Consider the following 18905-nt stretch of genomic DNA (forward strand, 5'->3'; position numbering starts at 1 on the left):
ACAATTAGCAAAAGATAAACTAGACAACTAGACTTCCTAAAATTTAAGTATTTATACTCATCAAAAGAGTTCTCCATTAAGAGTGAAAACAACCTGCAGACTGGGCAAAAAATGTTGGCAACAACGTATTCAACAGTGGTCCATTCTATAAAAATTCTAAGACCTCAACAACAAAAAGATATATAATCCAGTTTAAAAATGAGCAAAGAACAAGAGTGGACATTTCACAAAAGAAGACATTCAGGCAACCAACAAATACATGGAGAGATACTCACAATCATTAGCTGTTAAGAAGAAACATGTATATCAAAGCTACAAAAAGATAACCATTTCATATCAACAATAATGATACTTACTTCTAAAAACAAAACAAATGCTGGTGAGGTTGTAAGGAGACTGGAGTGATCATTCATTGTTGGAGGGAATATAAAGTGGATCAGCCATTAGGGAAAGCAATATGGTGCTTCCTCCAAAAGCTAGAAGTAGTAGTACCATATGATCCAGGAATCCCACCCCTAGGTAGATTTTCTAGAGAAATAAGATCCATGAAATGAATAGTCATGGCACACCTGTGTTCATTGCTGCATAAGTAGCAAAAAGATAGAAATAAATGCCCATCATTGGACGCATGAGTAAATAAATTGTGGTACATATATCATTAATGAATAATGATCAATCTATGAAACATTTTACAGTATGAATGAACCTGTAGGGCATAATGTTGAGCAAAATAAGTCACAAAGGACAAATATTGTATGACAATATTATTGTAAAAATGTAAGAAAAGTTTTGCACATAGAAAGAAACATTCTTTGGGTTACCAGGGATGAAAGGTAGAGAAGGAAAAACACTAACTAGATCATTGTTTACTGTTGTTAAGTGCCATCTAGTCAATCCTGACTCATAGTGACTCTGTCTAGGGTTTCTGAGGAGCAGCTAGTGGATTTGAACCACCAACCTTGTGGTTCAAACTAGACAATAGACACATGCTAACTTTGATGAAGGGAAAGACAATACACAATATGGGAGAAGTCAGCATAATATAAGCCGAAGCAAACAAAGACTCTGAAATGTACGCAGGAGAAAAAAGTAATGTAGTAAATACTGTTTATATATATAATCCAACAACAATGGTAATAACAAACAATAATGAATGAGTGGATGTATTTACAGTTGTGTGAGCTCATCAATACTGGGAGGGCATAGGGGAATGCACCTCTGTGCATATATAGGGTCATCAGCATATATTCTTACATATATATATACACATGCTGCAAATATATCCATGTATAATAATAGGGCACAGAGTCCTGGTGTGGTGTTGTGGGTTAATGCACTGGACTGTAATGTCATCTTGAACCACAAGGTCCGCGGTTCAAGCTCACCAGCTGCTCCTTGGAAACCCTATACAGGGTCGCTATGGGTTGGATCCGAGTCCATGGCACTTAACAACAACAACATAATAGAGCACACAGAAGGCACAGTCATGAAAATCTCTTGGACATTAACGGTACACCTTCTGGGACTGAGATGCTGGGCGTGTGGGATAGGGACCATATTCTCAGGACACCTGGGATAATTGGCATAACATAGTCCATATAGGTAGGGTTCTGCATCTGACTTTGGTATGTGGCAACTGGGGTCTTGAAAGCTTGTAAACAACCCTATAAGTTATAAACATTGACTTCTTTATGACAAAAGCATAGAAGTGTTAAGGAAATAATTAGTCCAAAGAAGAACTAAAGGGTGCCCAACTCCTTAGATTGGGATCACACTGGAAGGTACCAGGCAGAGTGGGAGAAACAGTAGAACAAAATTCAGATTCATAGAAAGGACCAGACTTAACCTATCTGATGGAGACTGTTGGAACCCTGAGACAGTGGTCCTTAGTTACCTTTCTGTGTGAGAACTGAAGCCACTCCCAGAGATCACCGTTTAGTCACATAAATGACAGGACTATAAAGTGAACACTAACGTCCAGGGGGCACATGCTACTCAGAACAATCACTATGTGAGACCTAAAGGGCAAATTGTGCTCCAAAGCAAAGATGCGAAGGCAGGGACACTGGACAAATGGAAATAGTGACACAGTGTGCAGATTGCGACCAAGTCACAGAATAATCTGTGGATAAATTTCTGAATGGGAAACTTAGTTGCTTTGTAATTTTTCACAATATTAACAATGAAAAATGAAAAATTGTTTGCTCTCTCTGTTTTTCCTCTAGTGTTTGCTTTCTTGGTATTTATTAAGATTCAGAATTGAGATGTGAAAATAAACTGGTTGTTAAGTTTGTTAACTGGTAGTTAAAGGTTAAAAGATACAGAGGTGTGGAGATAAACAGTTGTGATAAGTGATACTCTTACTGGCTGGTACACTTGCTAAAGGGTCTGTATTCTTTGTGGTGTGGCGCTATAGGGTCAAGCACTGGACCATGAACCACAAAGATGGCACTTCAAGCCCAACGGCTGCTTCTCAGAAACCCTATAAAGAGTCACTATGAGTTGGCATCTAACAACTATTATTCTTTAAGATTTTCATGTTAATACTCTAAAATTGGAAACCCTATACAGGGTCACTTTGGGTTGGAATTGACTCGACAGCACTTAACAGTAACAACCACAACACTGTGTAAAATTAGCTCTGTAAATTTACAAAAAGTTGGCTCTAGAAACACTGGGAAGAATTTATGTTGTCTAAATTGCAGTAGGATTCCTGGTGTGGTGCTGTGGGCTAATGCGTCAGACTGCAGAGTCGTTTGAACTGCAACGTTGGTGGTTCAAGCTCAAGCTCCTTGGTTGGAAACCCTATACATGGTCATTATGGATTGGAATCAACTTGACGGCATTTAACAACAACACATTACAATAATCAATATGTACAGTTTGCACTGTTCTTTCGTTCAGCTAAGTGATTGTTTAGCAAAAGATAGTGGGAAGCATTGGAAAATAATCACTGACCTTTGTATGTTAGCCAGTGAAATGTATCTCCCTTTGGATTTTTTTTTCAGACATACGTTACATACTCAAAATATGCTCTGGTAAAATTTACAAGATAGCTAGCTATGTGTTTTAGATAGTTGGTTTCTAAACTTCCATATTGCAATGGTAACTTACCTTGAGTGACAGGAGGGAGTTTTTCATGTCTTAGAAAATGGCAGGTATTTTTCAGGATCCTTTAGGCTAGAATTGATTTAAGAAAGATAAAACAGGCTATAACTAAGGAGCTCTGGTAGCGTAGTGGTTACAAATCGGGCTGTGAACCATAAGGTCAGCGGTTTGAAACTACCAGCCGCTCCGCGGGAGAAAGATAAGGCTTTCTACTCCTGTAAAGATTTACACCCTCGGAAACCCTGTTACAGGGTCGCTACGGGTCGGAACCGACTCGATGGCACTTAACAACAACAACAATAACTAAGAAGGAAAAAAATCAGTGAAAAGTATGAAACACACAAGCAAAAATTTGAACTACAACGTACGTGTATCTTAATACCTAATTATTGGAAGATTTTAAGCCCAAAATACAAGATTAAAAATATATATATTGTTACTAGGAACCGATGCCACTGCACACAATAACGAGGGTTTCAGTTTATACCTACACAGGTTTTTTTCCAAACAAAGTTTGATTAAAACATGCCTCTAGAAACCTCCTTTCATAAAATAAGGCGTTTCAATGACTCTTGCATACATCGCAGTAGTTTTGCAATGACCCAAGTATTATGTAGTGGCAGAGCTAGTGGAGCACAGTAAGCATGTTGCTATTGTTGTTAAGTGTTGTGGAGTCAGTTTCAACTCCTAGTGACCCTGTATAGGGTTTCCAAAAGGCTAAGTTGTTTACGGAAACAGAAAGCCTCACCTTTCTCCTGAGGAACAGCTAGCTGGTGGGCTCAAGCCACTGACATTGTGGTTTCCAGTTCAGTGCTTATTCTAAAGAACCGTCACATTCCCACAGTAAGCAAAGCTATATTCTGATTTTGGTTTATGATATTGAAATACCAACTTTAAGTTACTTTAACAAGTCTTTTGATAGGTGAGTAATGAGTCTTTGAAAGTAAAAATAAATGTTAATACCATTAAGCATTATTTGCCATTAAGCGTGTCTTCTCTAGAAAAAACAAAAACTATGTATGTGTGTGTGACTATGTGGTCTCTGTGTGTACATATATGCATGTATGTATTTGGATCTCTCTGTCAGTTAAGGATCTGTCAGGAAATCCTTCAACTGTGAACTACCTTTTGAGAATAATTCCCCTTACAATTCTGTCTGCTCAGAGTGTAGTTGAAGTAAAAGGAATTCCCCATGTCTCTTTCTTAAGACCTATTTTCTTAGTATGATTAAGGGAATTTTTCTCTTCGTTATAGTAATATATTCAGTAGACTTTTACAGATAATATCTGTAGAAACAATTTTAAAAATAAAACTTTCTAGAGAAAAATTTAACAGTATCTACTTGTTTTTAGATCGACTTACCTGTTAAGCACTTAGCTAACACAAAGGTTGGTAGTTTCAGTCTACCCAGAGGCACTTCAGAAGGGAAGCCTGACAATCTATGTCTGAACACCAATCACAGCCATTGAAAACCCAACCCTGTGGAACACAGTTCTGCTCTGAAACACATGGGGTCTCCATGAACTGAAGCTGGTTCAATGGCAAGTGGTTTGGTTCTATTGATCTGTTGTTTTTCTTTGACTCAACCATATCATCCCTACTAATCTGGCAAATATAGTTGCCTAATGTCCAAAGATATATTTTCAAGAAAATTTATTATGCCATCAAGCACTAGAAGCAAACGAAATTGTATCAGTAGACTACTGGTTAAATTCTGTCATTGTATTGGACTGCTGTGTTGCCATTCAGAGGAAAATGAGGACACCCCGTATATACTGACTGAGATACATTAGTAAGTGGCAAGAGAGAAAGTGCATGATCCTATTAGTGTTTTTAAACAGACATACACACATTTGTGGAGCCCTGATGTGACTCTGTTGGTTAATGAGCTGGACTGCACAGTTGGTTTGAACCGCAAAGTCAGTGGTGCTAGCTCACTAGTCTTGGAAACCCTAGACAGGGTCATTGTGGGTCAGAACCGACTTAACAGCAATTAACAACAACAACAAATAATACACATTTGTGTAGAGGAGTCTTGTGGTGCTGTAGGATAAGCACTGAGTCTCAATCAAGGTCGGTTTGAACCACAAGGTCAGTGGTTCAAACTAACCAGTTGTTGCTTGGAAACCCTATACAGGTCCCTATGAGTGAGAAATGACTCGATTCTTCACAACAACATATAGGTACTATAGATTTATGTTCAGTGTGCATGTTCGGTGTGTGTTTGTGTGTGTGGGTGAGTGTGTCCTACAAATGAGTAGAATAAGGCATATAAGCTGTTTAGTATCATGCTTACCTAGTGCACCAAAGTGATTCATTCATTTTTCTATTATTACCTTGGAGAGGGGGTGGAAAAATGAAAAATAGGTAACTGTTACTTATTTTATATATATTGTCTTGCCTGAATTTTGAAAAATAAAAATTTATTACTTTTACAAGAAAATAGAAAGTAAGCATTTACTCTTGGGGAAAGATCTGAAAAAGCATATTCACACTGAAGTATTGACATGAGACTTCATATGGAAACTGAGACATTTCTCATATGGGAAAGTAGTAAGTCAGGGATTCTTCTAGGACAAGTAGGTGTTCTTAATGGTTATAAATGCTGTTCAGGAAGTATTTGGTTATTTGTTCTTACATTGACATTTATAAAGGAACTTCAGAAGATTTGTGGGAAAATGCCATTCTTTTTCAATTCCATTTTCTACAGTTTTTGAAGCTTGTCATATATCCATCCTTTTGTTTGTATGTTTGTAGAAAAACTCCATTATCTTTTGTGTGTTGTTTTATTGTTTTATTGTGAATTATGTTATAGTTTATATGGGAGGACGTTAGCTTTACATTCATCCTATCGGATATTGTTTCATTGCCATGGTTACAATCCCATCAATGCATCATCAACTAACAAAAGCGTATACCCTGCAAGCCTGCCCCCTAGTCATCAGCACACAGCCCCTCTCCCTCTCTGGTTCTAAAGTCCCCAGCTGCTCCATCTCTCCACGTCATCGCCCCTGCCTCCATCTCTGGCATCACTCCATCTGTGGATAGGGTCCCACTCTCCACTCTTCTCCCTTGATGGTCCCAGGGACCTCTGCTCCTAGACTGCAAAGTCAATCACTCTCCTCCTTTTGCTACAAAACATCTACCTTTACATTTCCAACCCTCACAATCAGTCCTGATAACAGTTATTCACTATTGTATCACAAGAGACCTATCCCCATCTCCTTTCATCAGCTCTGCCCAGACAAATTAGATACTACTCAGTGGAGATTCTACCTTGCTCCACACCCTCTGGATCTAGGTTCCCTCTTGAACGCTTGTAAGCCAGTCACTTCTTGCCTTTCTCCCCCCCACCCCCCATTTTGGGTAGCAAATGTCCAAGTTGCCCATCCCTGTCTACTCTGTGTATGGAGGGGATAGGAATGATCCTTGCTATAAGGATTTGTTCCCTCTTTTGAGCTACTGTATCCATAGGTGTAGGTCAAGTTCATCAAATTGTATCAGATTATTCTTTTTTTCCACTTCTTCCTTCTTCTAGTTGAGCTCCAATCATCCAGTCATTGAAGCCAGGTCAAGTGGGTATTATCTGCAAGTATGGGTGTTCTTATGCATATGCCCTCTCTTCTTATCAGCTGGACACTTCATTCTCCACTCTAGTCTTCTGTGGCTATGTCACTGACTCTGGGCCCAAGAATCCCCAGGTCTTGCCACACTGCTGGCCAACCAGGTCTTCACCACAGTTCACAGGAGTCAACTGAACGTTGTAGGGCTTAGTTTGCAGCTTCCATCCTTTTTAAAAAATGTATTTCCTCCTTCCAGTTCTCAGGTGTATATGTGTATTTATGTATGTTTGTGGGGTATGTGTGCATATCTGTCATTATTTAGGTGGTTATCTTCTGGCAGGAATGTTGGGGAAGGTCAGGAAGTAATAGACAAAATTAACTAGAAGACATTATTATTTAGCTATCTTAAACGGGATAGCTTCCCTTACCTCCCCCCTCTCCTCTGTCCTTTTTTTTTTTTTTTTACTTAAAAATCATCCTACAAATAGGTGAAAAGGGTATTCCAGTGACCACACCCAATGTGGTACTAAACAGAGTTACTGAATAATTGATCCTATTAAAGTGATCTTTACAAGGACTGAAGGAAAGCATTAATGATACAAAACTATTTGTTTTAGAGGATTCTGTTGTCAATTATTACTCATAGTTCTAAGAGCTATAAATGTCATTCAGAATAATTACATGTATTTGTAATACTGATATTAAATTTCCTTGAACTTAATGAAAAATTATGGGAAAGGTATTCATTTGAAAACTTCAGTGTCAATTATTTTTTCATTATGACTTGTGGTTATTTTTCAGAATAACCTGTAGAAATTTGGCAAAATTAGTTGATTCTTTCTAAAGTCAGTGCAAGTTTAGAGAGATCAGTATGATGTACATAATCTTAATGGACAACTTGAAAAGATTTTTTTGTGGAAAATTGATAATGTAATGCTATTTTATTAGGAAGGATAGTGCTGTTTCTCCCTTAAATTGTACTGCTTTAAAGGCATTCTAGAGGCATAGTAGGATAAGCACTGGACTGCTAACTGCAGGTCGGCACTTCAAACCCACTAGCCACTTCTCAAGAGAAAGTTGCAGCTTTCTGCTCCCATAAAGATTTCTAGCCTTGGAAGCCCTCTACAGGGTGTCTGTGAGTTGAGATCAACTCAATGGCACCTAACAACAACAACAAAGATTTTTTAAGTCCTAATTCTACATAGGCAGCATTATATATAATAAAATCATAAGTGTTGGAGAGATATTTAATGCAATGTTTAAGATTACAGAATTCAAAATTAGACCATTAGAGTTCAAATCCTGGCCTTCCAGTTCCTAATTGTATAATCTTGGGCAAATTACTTATCTATTTTATTTATGCCTTGATTTCCACATTTGCAAAAACGTAAGTAGTTAGTAAGGAATCTGTAGGTGGCTCAAAGGTTAAGCCTGGGCAGCTACCCAGAGGTGCCTGGGAAGAAAGTCTGGTCATCTATATCTGGAATACCACAGCCATTGTAAACCTATGGAGTATAGTTCTTGTTCTTCTCTGAAACACATGGGGTCACTATGAGTCAGAATCAACTGGACAGAGCAGTTGGTTTGGTTTTATGCAGATACTAAGTTCTCAGTAAGTGTAGCTATTATTATTTGCTATTTTGACTGTATTGTTGTTGTTAATTGCCGTCGAGTTGATTCCGACCCGTAGCAACCCTGTATAGGGTTTCCAAGGAGCAGCTGGTGAGCTTGAACCACCAACCTTGCAGTCAAATGGCTTTGCAGTCTGGCGCATTAACCCACAGCACCACACCATATAGTGTCTAGTAAACACATTGTCAAATACATTAGTTGTTTACATTTTTTATCTAAAATTTAAAAGTTTTTGAATTAGCATGTGTTTTAAGTCCCTTTTTTTTTTTTTTTTTTCATTTTTATTTCTCTGAAGTAGAAAAACTGGATTTTACATTAGCTGGTTTTAATTATTTGTTTCTTGCTTGCATTACAGTTACAAATTATAATACTGTGGTAGAAACAAATTCAGATTCAGATGATGAGGACAAACTCCATATTGTGGAAGAAGAAAGTGTTACCGATGCAGCAGACTGTGACAGTGGTGTGCCAGAAGATGGTCTACCTACAGATCAGACAGTATTACCAGGGAGCAACGAAAGAGAAGGAAATGCTAAGCACTGCTGGGAAGATGATGGTAAGTTTGGCTTTTATTGTAATAGCCAGTTGTTTTGATTTTTAAAAAATGGAAGTGAATTCAAAAGATAAATTAGGTGAATACTTTGAAATCAATAGTAGCTTTTTTTTCTCTTTTTATTGTGAATTGAGTGAAAGTTTACATGGCAAATCATTAGTTACAAATTTAACAAATCATATTTTGTTTCATTGTAATGATTACAGTCTCCTCTATGTGTTACCATTTACCAGTATTTACCTAGTCCCCCTTTTCTTTTTTTTAGTTTTTACTGTGAATTGAGTGATAGTTTATATAGGAGAATATTGGTTTTACATTCATCATTTCTATTGCAATGATTACAATCTCCTCCGTGCATTATCCTTCAACAATATTTGCTTCTATTCCCCATGTTTTATTTTTTGTTGTTGCTGTTTTGGGGGGTTGGGATGTACATAAAAAATCCTAAGGATATATAATCATTTAAATAACCAAAGAGTACATTCTGCAAGCCTGCCTCTTGGCCACCAGCCCACAGCCTTTCTCTTTCCATGAGTCTAGTGTCCTCTGCTGCTCTCTCTCTCCATGTCATCGTCTCTGCCTCCATCTCTGTTGTCACTGCTTCTTTGGAAAGGGTCCCACATTCTACTCGTACTCTTCTTGAATAGTAATATTTTAAAAAATAATCTATGGATATCTTTCTCCTTTCTAAAAAGTAAATTATGAAGCAGAATAATGAAGTTTTTGTGACCTTTTTTAAAATGCTTATAAAATATGAATTTTAATGGTCTTTTCTAGCCAAGGTCTTTTATTTTTCTATATATTGTTGATATAATTTGACACATTTTGCTTGATATTGAATCCCCAGTAAAGATCCTCAAGTTCTATTTTGGTACACTAAAACTATAATTCAGTATGCAAAAATCCCAAACACAGATAAATCACAGAAGTTTTTAAAATGTTTTTTAAGCCTTTTTATATTGGCATGACTATGTAGGGTTAGCACTTGACTGTGGACCACAAGATCGGCAGTTCAAACCTACCAGCTTTTCCTTGGAAAACGTATACAGGGTCACTGTGGGTCAGAACCGCCTCAACAGCACTTAACAAAATATACAGAACCTTGTTTAAGTAATGTTTGCTCTGAATTTGCTTTTCTCTTTCATTTGTTTAACATTTTAACTCAAGTAAAATTTTTGCTTTTACTCATAAAGCATGGTTTAGTGGATGGGGCAGTGAAAGGCAGGAGACCCTCTACTTACTGCTCTTTCAGCAAATGAAACACTGAGTAGTATATTGCTTCTCTCATTTTTCAAATTAAAAAAAATGGACAATAATCTTTTCTTTCAGATATGAAATTCTTTCTTCTTTTCCAATGAAACTAATTAAATTATTTAGACTGTCTTGCTAGGATTTAAGCAATAGCCCTGTCAGAATAGAGGAGTGCGGTGAACTACAAGCAACTGCATACCATCCTCAGGAGTCAGCAAGCAAAGTTGTCTTAGTTGGGTGATAGAAAAATAGAGAACTGTCAATGAGAAATAGGGTCCCAAGCTATCTCCCACTGATGGTCAGTCAAAATTCATATTACTTGGTAGCCTTAGTTTGATGAATCATAAGCCATAGTTTGGTTTAAAATAGAACTTCTGGAACTCATAGACACCAGGCAAAAACAGATACACATCTGTTGAGAGAAAAATACCTTCATTCTAGCACTATAGAAGTCCCTCAAATGATTTATCAAGAAGGCAAAATTACTAAGATTTATAAGAAACAGAAAGAAGCAGAAACAAACCCACAAAAACTAATTACTAGAGTTTTCTGATAGAGATTTATAAAATGATAGAATAAAATATAACCAACCATTATTACTAAGATCCAAGTGAAACTTCTAAAAATAAAGCAAAATATAAATTCAGAAGATGGATTTAACAGCAAATTGAACACAACTAAGGAAAGAATGAATGGAAAGATAGGAAAAAAGTATACTGAATGCAAGTCAAAGAGACAGAGATGGAAGTGTGAAGGCCAAGATTAAGCTCCATAAAGGACAGAGTTCTGAGGTCCACTCATTCAGGAAAGGAGGAAACAGGGAAGCAGCAATATCTGAGGGGTTAATGGCCCTCATAGACTCAGAAAGCTCAAAAAATCTGAAGAAGGACAAAGTTTCAGAACACAGAAGACAAGGAGGAAATCTGTAAAAAACTGAAAAGAAAGTAGATTATGTCTGATGACAGGGCAGTTATTTTTGACAGCTGAATTCTTAGTCATAACAATGGAGGCCAGAAAATAATAGAATGATGTCTACCTGCACAGAATTTCATACTTAGCAAAATTGTCTTTTAAGACATAGTGTGAAATAAGGGAAAATTCAGGCAAATTTCAAATAACAAAAACACAAATCTGCTTTAATACACTTTAAGCATACTTTACAGGGTATATTTTATGCATAAAGAAAGAAATGCTTGGTTAAAGGTCTGAAGTGTAAGAAAAGCAACAAAAATGGCAAATTCATGTGTGAAAATAAAAATAGTACTTCCCATGCAAACAAATACTAAGCAAAATTACGCAGTGTAGCAAACTCAGACAATATAAAGTTTAAAGAGAAAAATACGCTTGATGCCATCGAGTGAGTACCAACTCATAGCAACCTTGTATAGGATTTCCTGGAGTAACTGGTGGGTTTGAATTGGAAACCTTGCAAATACTCAGACTCACTACAGATAATGTTGTTGTTAAGTACCATCAAGTCGATTCCGACCAATAGCAATCCTGTATAGGGTTTCCAAGGAGCAACTGTTGAGCTTGAACTACCAACCTTGTAGTTCAAACAACTTTGCAGTCTGAGGCATTAGCCCACTGTGCCACACTAGGACTCCACTATCGATAATAGGACCACTTTATAATGATGAGAAATTCAGTTCACTAATCAGATATTATTCTAAATATCTTTTCAAAATCAAGACCTCAAAAAATATAGAGAAAAAATAAGCAATGTACGCAGATAATAAGATATCTACAGTCTTACTGAATTTTGTAAAAAATTAATGGGCATATTATTTAAAATGCCTCTTTTAGTCATTATTATACAAAACTGATGAGGATATGGATGTAAAAACATGCATAAGATACATAGATATATAAAAACAATGTACCCAGTACATAGACTGTTGATTTTGTTTGTTTGAACAATTATATAATTCACTGTTACAAGTTAACAGTGACACACACCCTTCCCACAGCCCATCCCAAACCCTTCACTGGGATGAGTCTGTATCTTTATGCATGAAGATTTGAATATGCTTCCGTAATTTTTCTTCTGTTTAGATATCAGAGCTTCTCTCAGGTTGTGGTTCACCCAGAACCATTGTAGCTCGCCAGGACCATTATAGTGCAGGGGGAGTTGGAATGCTTCATAGCTTACCTGGGGGCTGTTGTAGTTCACCCAGGGCCATCATAGCTCTCCAGGGCCATAGCTCACAGGGTCATAGCACACCCAGGGCCTTAACTCACCCGGGGTCGTAGCTCACCTGGATCATAGTTCGCGTGGCTCCATAGCTCACCCAGGGCCATAGCTTTCTGTCGACTGTAGCGTTTAAATCATCTCAGGAACAGAAAGCCTTATCTTTCTCCTTGCAGAGCGACTGGCAGGCTGGCTCTCATTTCTTTGTTGTAGAAAGTGTGTGCAGTGTGTTTGCCCAGTCCACCATCTTGCCTGAAGGCTCCAAGTTGTTTGATTTTTTAAAGGAAAAAGATAAGAATATAGGTAGATAAAATTAAGATAAACTCATACACATAGTGAATTAAAAGTAAATTCAAACACATAGTGAATGAAAAGTAACTCTTGTGTTGTGTGCACACTATTTAAATAGTAATACTTGACTAAGTCATAAGGTAATTAAATACCCAAGTCACCAGATATTTGTAATTAAATCCTACATTTTTTTTGTTTTTCGAGCCATCAAGTGAATTCTGACTCACAGTAACCTTGTATAGGGTTTCTGAGGAGCAGCTGGTGGGTTTGAACCACCGATCTTGTCATTCACAGTCTAGTGCTTATCTTACAACGAAGTACCACAAGTCTAAATCCTACAGTGTTGTTGTTATTAAGTGCTGTCAAGTATGTTCTGACTCATAGCATATTATATAGCATTTCCAAGGAGCTACTGGTGAGTGTGAACCACCTACAGTGCGATTCAAACCAACCTTGTGGTCCACAACTATTTTCATCTGAATCACCATTGTTCAACATGGGCTTAAATTTATTATTATTATTATTATTATTACTCTTTATTGTGAATTGAGTGAAGATTTACAGACAAGATCAGTTTTACATTCAGCAAATCATACACTGTGTTTCATCTCAATGGTTTCAGTCCCCTTTGTTAAACAACAGTGATCGCGCTTCCTCCTGGTGACTCCTGTTTCCATCTCACCTTTCCTTCCATTCCCACCTTGGTCCTTAGGTAGGTTCATGGCTGCCCCTTTGATTCTGAATGATTGATTTCCATCATTCATGTGAGCAGACCCCTGTCTACCTATGTACAGCTTGGCTGAAAGTTGGACCACCAGGATGAGTCCTTTCCAGACCTGAAGGGTGGTCAAGGGCCATAGTTTCTCCTTTTGACCAGTAAGCCAGGTCTTTTTGTTTGTTTATCTTTAATAATTTTGAGGGTTTTTTTTTTTTTTTTCACATATTCTGCTGCTCTCTCTGGAGCCTTCTAATGTGATTGATCCCTTCGGAACAGTTTATAGTGGTAGCTGGTCACCATCTAGTTCTTTGGTCTCAAGAGTTGTGGAGACTGTTTTCGCATGTTCCTTTAGTCTGTTGGGCTAATTGATTACAAGCATTCTCAGTTCTCATCACTTTTTATTCCTCTGCACATTGAGAGACCAATAACTGTACCTTCGTTGACCAATCATGAGCTTTTAAGATCCCAGGTGCTACTCACCAAAGTGGGATGTAGAACATTGACTTTGTGGGCTATATATTATGCCAGATGACCATGGTGTCCCCTGAGACTATGGCCCTGGGCCCCCAGGCTCCCAGGTAAGCCTCACTTGGTCTGGTTAGTGCCCACTCACTTGCCTCAGGTGTAGTCTGACTCTCACCAACCCAGAACAAAAGGCCAAATTGCTTTCTACACTTCTCAGTGGCCCTCAGTCATATATTTAAATGAAAACTTTTGTAATGGGACTTGAAATCCAAAGAAATAACTTCATGGCTTATGAAGATGAACCTTGTGGCTGAATTTGAAAAATAAGTCTCTGAAACTGGAGATAGTGCCCAGATTTGGGGTTCAAATCAAATATGATGTAAGTTGTTCTCAATATGGGACTCCCCTTTTAGAAGGGTTCATTAGTGTACTCACTCATGTTCAATTTTAAAAACATAATTAGATTTTTAAATATAATGTTTCTTAACAAATAATAAAGAGCAAAGGGAAGCATATTGTAGCATGATATCAGTGCAGCTTACGAAGCACACACATTATATGGGGAGGACCATCCCCAGATCTCTGGCTCTTCTTCCATCCCTTAACCTTTTGATAGAATGACTAGTGTCTAGCCCCAAAGAATTCTGGCAAGATCTTTATACTTCTTTTGGTCTGCTTCCACATTGTAAGGGCATGCTTACGTCTCATCATTTCAGAGCCTTGCATTTTGGGGGCAAGGGTAAATCATGATCATTCTGCCTTTCATTCAGATTTTACTCTTCAGATCTGGTTTGGATTTTGAGAGACTTGCCTCTTTTCTAGGAAAATGAAGGCATGGGAAGGTTGACACAAGAAATGAACATTTAGTTTCAATCCCAACTCACATACTGACTAAAAAAATAATACTGAGCGTGCTTGTCCAGGGCTAGTGATTTTTGTTCTCCCATTCTTATAATGGCTCTGTGCAGCACACATTAGCTCCATTTCTCAAGTCAGAAAACTGAGGTTCAGAAAGGTGAACTGTCTCACCCCGGTGACACATTAAATAAATGGGAATGCTAAGATTCAAATCCTAGATAATTTGACACTAGATGATGCTATTGTTTTCCTTTTTCTTATAGGTCCAACAGGACACTTGCACACGTGCACAAACATAGATGCACACACATTACCACAGACCCCCTACACGGAGTACATATATGGAAGAGTAGTGTCATCATAGCATCAGTGCCCCATGCATATTATTTTTGTGTGGTTTTCTGCTAATACTCTTCTCCACTTCATGACCCTCCTTCTAACTGGTTTGTTTTGTTTTTAAGTTTTTATTGTGACTTGAGTGATAGTTTGCATGGGAAAACATCAATATTACACTCATCGTTTCATTGTACTAATTACAATCTCCTCTGTGCATCATCATTCAACAGTGTTTGCTTCTATTCCCTCTGTTGTTTGTTTTGTTTTTGGGGGGCAGTTAATGTGCACAAAAACGCTCAAGAATAGATAATCATTTCAACAACCCAAAGGCACATTTTGCAAGCCTGCCTCCTGGCCACCAGCACAAAGCCTTTCTCTTTCCAAGACTCTAGAGTCCTCAGCTGCTCTCTCTCTCTATGTCTTCATCTGTGTCCCCATCTTTGGTGTTGCTCCTTCTCTAGATAGGGTATCATCTTCTGCTCCTAAGTGATTTTTGTTCTCTAATTGTTCATTTTACTTTGGTTTTCTATGTTTATGCTTGCTTCTTATATAGGCAGTCCCTGGGTTACGGAACCTCTAAAGTACAGACAGCTCCTATTTGCCCTTTAATGTTGTGTACACTTGCCCTCATTTTGAAATAATGGAACCAACCCTGACTCACAATAAATGCTTTATCACAATCACCTTCACTTGCTACACACGCAGTTTTTAAATCCTTAGAAAGGCCTTGAGCCTTTCCCTGGACTAAAGTAAGACTAAATAAGAACCATATGAACTTTTCTGACTGACCTACAGATTGTTAAAGACAGGAATAGACCTCACTCTTTTGCTATGGGCTCCCTGTATTTGTATGTTAATTTTTCATTTCTGCAGTGAAAAATTAAGAGCCTACTATCCTGTATTTCCATAGGCCAGGCATGTGCCTTCATTATATTATAAGCATCCTGGTAGCAGTCGTATAGCATACTTTTTTAAAATTAAGGTAACATATGTGGCTTTGTACGATACACACTTGACCGCAAGGTCGGTTTGAACTGCAAGGTCAGTGGTTCAAATTCACCAAGCACTCCTCAGAAACCCTATACAGGGTCAACATGAGTCAGAACCAACTTGACAACACTTAACAACAACAATATTCACATAATCAGGGGGTCTTTATTCTGTCTACCAGAACTACCTCTGCAACAAAAATTTACTGAAATTCACAGTCTACTAGTTAGTATTAATAGCTAGTACTGAGTTTTTACTGAGCACTTTCCATGAGCCAAGGAATGTTCTAAACCATGTTTTACATATATGAGTTCATATAATACTCTTAAAACCATAATGAGGCACAAGAGACATTAGGTAGCTTCCCATAGTGTCATTGCTACTAAGTGTGATCCAGGATGGGTACCCCAGCAGTCTGGGTATAGCAGCTCTGTCATTAACTGTAGGTCACACAGATGAGTCAGGCTATTGACATTCTGTTGAACTAATTAGTGGGAAAAATTCTTAGCAAGTCCTACGTGTAAGGTGTTTATTTGCTCTTGCATTTTTAGGTAAATTATTTTTTCCCCTTGCCAGCTCAGAGAGAAAAGGAACAATAATGGAAATAATATGAATGATTAAAAGTACATGTTATTTATTTGGATAGTCTTGTTTGAATGTTACTCCTAGGTAGCGTAGTGGCGTAGTGGTTACGAATCGGGCTGCGAACTGCAAGGTCAGCACTTTGAAACTACCAGCTGTTCCATGGGAGAAAGATGAGGCTTTCTGCTCCTGTAAAGATTTACAGCCTAAGAAACCCTGTTACAGAACCAACTCCACAGCACATAACCATCACCACCAATTGCATTCAGAATATATGTCACAGTTTTTTAAAATGGGTTCTTTTAGAACAACTTAAGTTAAAAAAACTCATCATTAGATTATATCTTAAAGTGGCCTGGCACACACCTGTCTTAGCACTAGTGATAGTGCCATAGCTATGTGTCTGCCTCTCCCTTTGACTGTGTTCTTTGAGATTGGGAGTGAAGTCATTTCAGTTGTGTATTTCAGCACTAGCAGAATTTCTGGCACATGATAGGCTCTCAGATAATGAGGAGGTGAGTGGATGAATGGATTAGTTAATTATTCATATGGCTATCAACCCACGTAATGTGCATTATTAAAATTCAGTGAGTTCATTTGAGGCCAAAATATTTCAAAGAGATGTAAAAATCCTGCATGAAAAAAGATAACTTTTAGGAATCTCAACACAATTAGTGTATCATTCTGGAATTCAAAAATGGTCATTACTTGAACATTGGTATAGGTTACGTCTTTGGCTAAATACACACATGCTCATACAGTCTTTACAACTGTCTTTTTCGGTAAGGTCCTAGTTTTGTTAAGATGTAGAAACTCAAGATTCGAGGTAATTCACCCAGGAACCTTGAGACTCTTAGCCTAGACTAAATTGACTCTAATGTCTTCCATCTAGTCCACTGCCTGTTTATTCCTTTTCCCAAAATGAAAGAAGTATTACAGGACTTCCAGGTTTTATTTTTCTATTACTTTACAAATTAATTAAAAGACATTATTATTCATTATCATGAATTAATTTCTGAAGTAACTGAGAGCAAAACATCAAAGTTGGTTTAAAATTTTAAACACTTTTAATTTTTCCCGTTTCCTGCATATAGATAATAAGTAGAAAATTTCCAAATGGCTACTTATATAGCACTCTAAACTAGAAAATAAATTTCATTTTCTTACTTAAGATATCAGGTTTCTCTTTTTTATTATTTACACACAGTAAAGTGGACTTTTTGTTATTGTTAATGTCTGAAGGTAAGTCAAATGGTATTGCTACAAAATCATGTGCCATTGAGTTGGTTCTGACTAATAGCAACCCTGTGTAGGGTTTCTAAAGCTTTACATCTTTGTGGGAGTAGAAAGCCTCTTCATTCTCCTGTAGGGCAGCATTTGGTCTCAAACCCAGACCTTGTGGTTCACAGTCCAGTGCTTACCATATGGAGTTTAAAATATACATGATTGTCTAATTAAAATGTTATTATAGCTATAAAAAAAAAAGTTATACTGTTGTAATGGTAAGGTTTCTGTTCAGTTCTCCATGGAAGACAAAAGTGCATATGTGTAGATAGATAGATGTTGTTGTTATGTGCCATGGAGTCGGTTCTGACTCATAGTGACCCTGTACAAAGTTTTGAGACTATAATCTTTACGGGAGTAGAAAGCCTCATCTTTCTCCCGCAGAACAGCTGGTAGTATCGAACTGCTGACCTTGTGGTTCTCAGCCCAATTCGTAACTACTACACTAGCAGATAGATAGATAGATAGATAGATAGATAGATAGATAGATAGATAGATAGATAGATAGATAGGATAGAGTTAAAGATACAGATATATGTCATCCTTTTGTTTTTCTGCCAATTTCCATGATTATGATGTGGAATGGGTATATGAGATTATAAAAGTAGCTTGTTTTATAGATCAAAATCACTTCACTATATACCCTTTAGATAAATGAATTTTTGAAACCATGCTTTGTTACATTAAAGAGCACGGATGGTTTTCTTCACTTGCGGAACACTTACAGACTCATCTTACCTGCCAGGCATACTGTGACATCATGGTTTGAAGCTTTTCAATTATATTTTCATAGCTATGGGTCGGGGTTCAAAAGGTTGTGATGAATTTTTAGCAGGTATACAGGGTTGCTATGAGTCGGAACTGACTCAACGGCACTTAACATTTTAATAAAATAGTCAGCTGATGCTTGGAAATACTAACAGGGGAAAACCCATAGCGACCCTGAACAGGGTTTCCAAGGCTGTAAATCTTTACGGGAGCATATCGCCTCATCTTTCTCCCGCAGAGCAGCTGGTAGTTTCGAACTGCTGACCTTGTGGTTCGCAACCTGATTCATAACCACTACACTACCAGAGCTCCATA

General features: G+C 37.6%; 1 protein-coding gene across 5 annotated transcripts in view; it reads left to right on the forward strand.

Annotated features, from left to right (window-relative positions):
* The window catches only part of ZEB1 (zinc finger E-box binding homeobox 1), a 259272-nt gene that overhangs the window by 177004 nt on the left and 63363 nt on the right, over positions 1-18905 (forward strand). For 4 of the 5 annotated variants that reach the window (XM_006874032.1, XM_006874030.1, XM_006874029.1 and 1 more), the window contains exon 2: positions 8659-8859. The exons of the other annotated variant lie outside the window; for it this stretch is intronic. Coding sequence is in view for 3 of the 4 variants with exons in the window: in XM_006874030.1 (XP_006874092.1) it covers positions 8659-8859 (201 nt within the window). In the remaining variant the exon portion in view is untranslated. The remainder of the gene's footprint in view (positions 1-8658; positions 8860-18905) is intronic. 5 annotated transcript variants of the gene reach the window in all.

The sequence above is a fragment of the Chrysochloris asiatica genome, unplaced genomic scaffold (assembly GCF_000296735.1).
Source record: "Chrysochloris asiatica unplaced genomic scaffold, ChrAsi1.0 scaffold00258, whole genome shotgun sequence".
Classification (NCBI taxonomy): Eukaryota; Metazoa; Chordata; class Mammalia; order Afrosoricida; family Chrysochloridae; genus Chrysochloris; species Chrysochloris asiatica.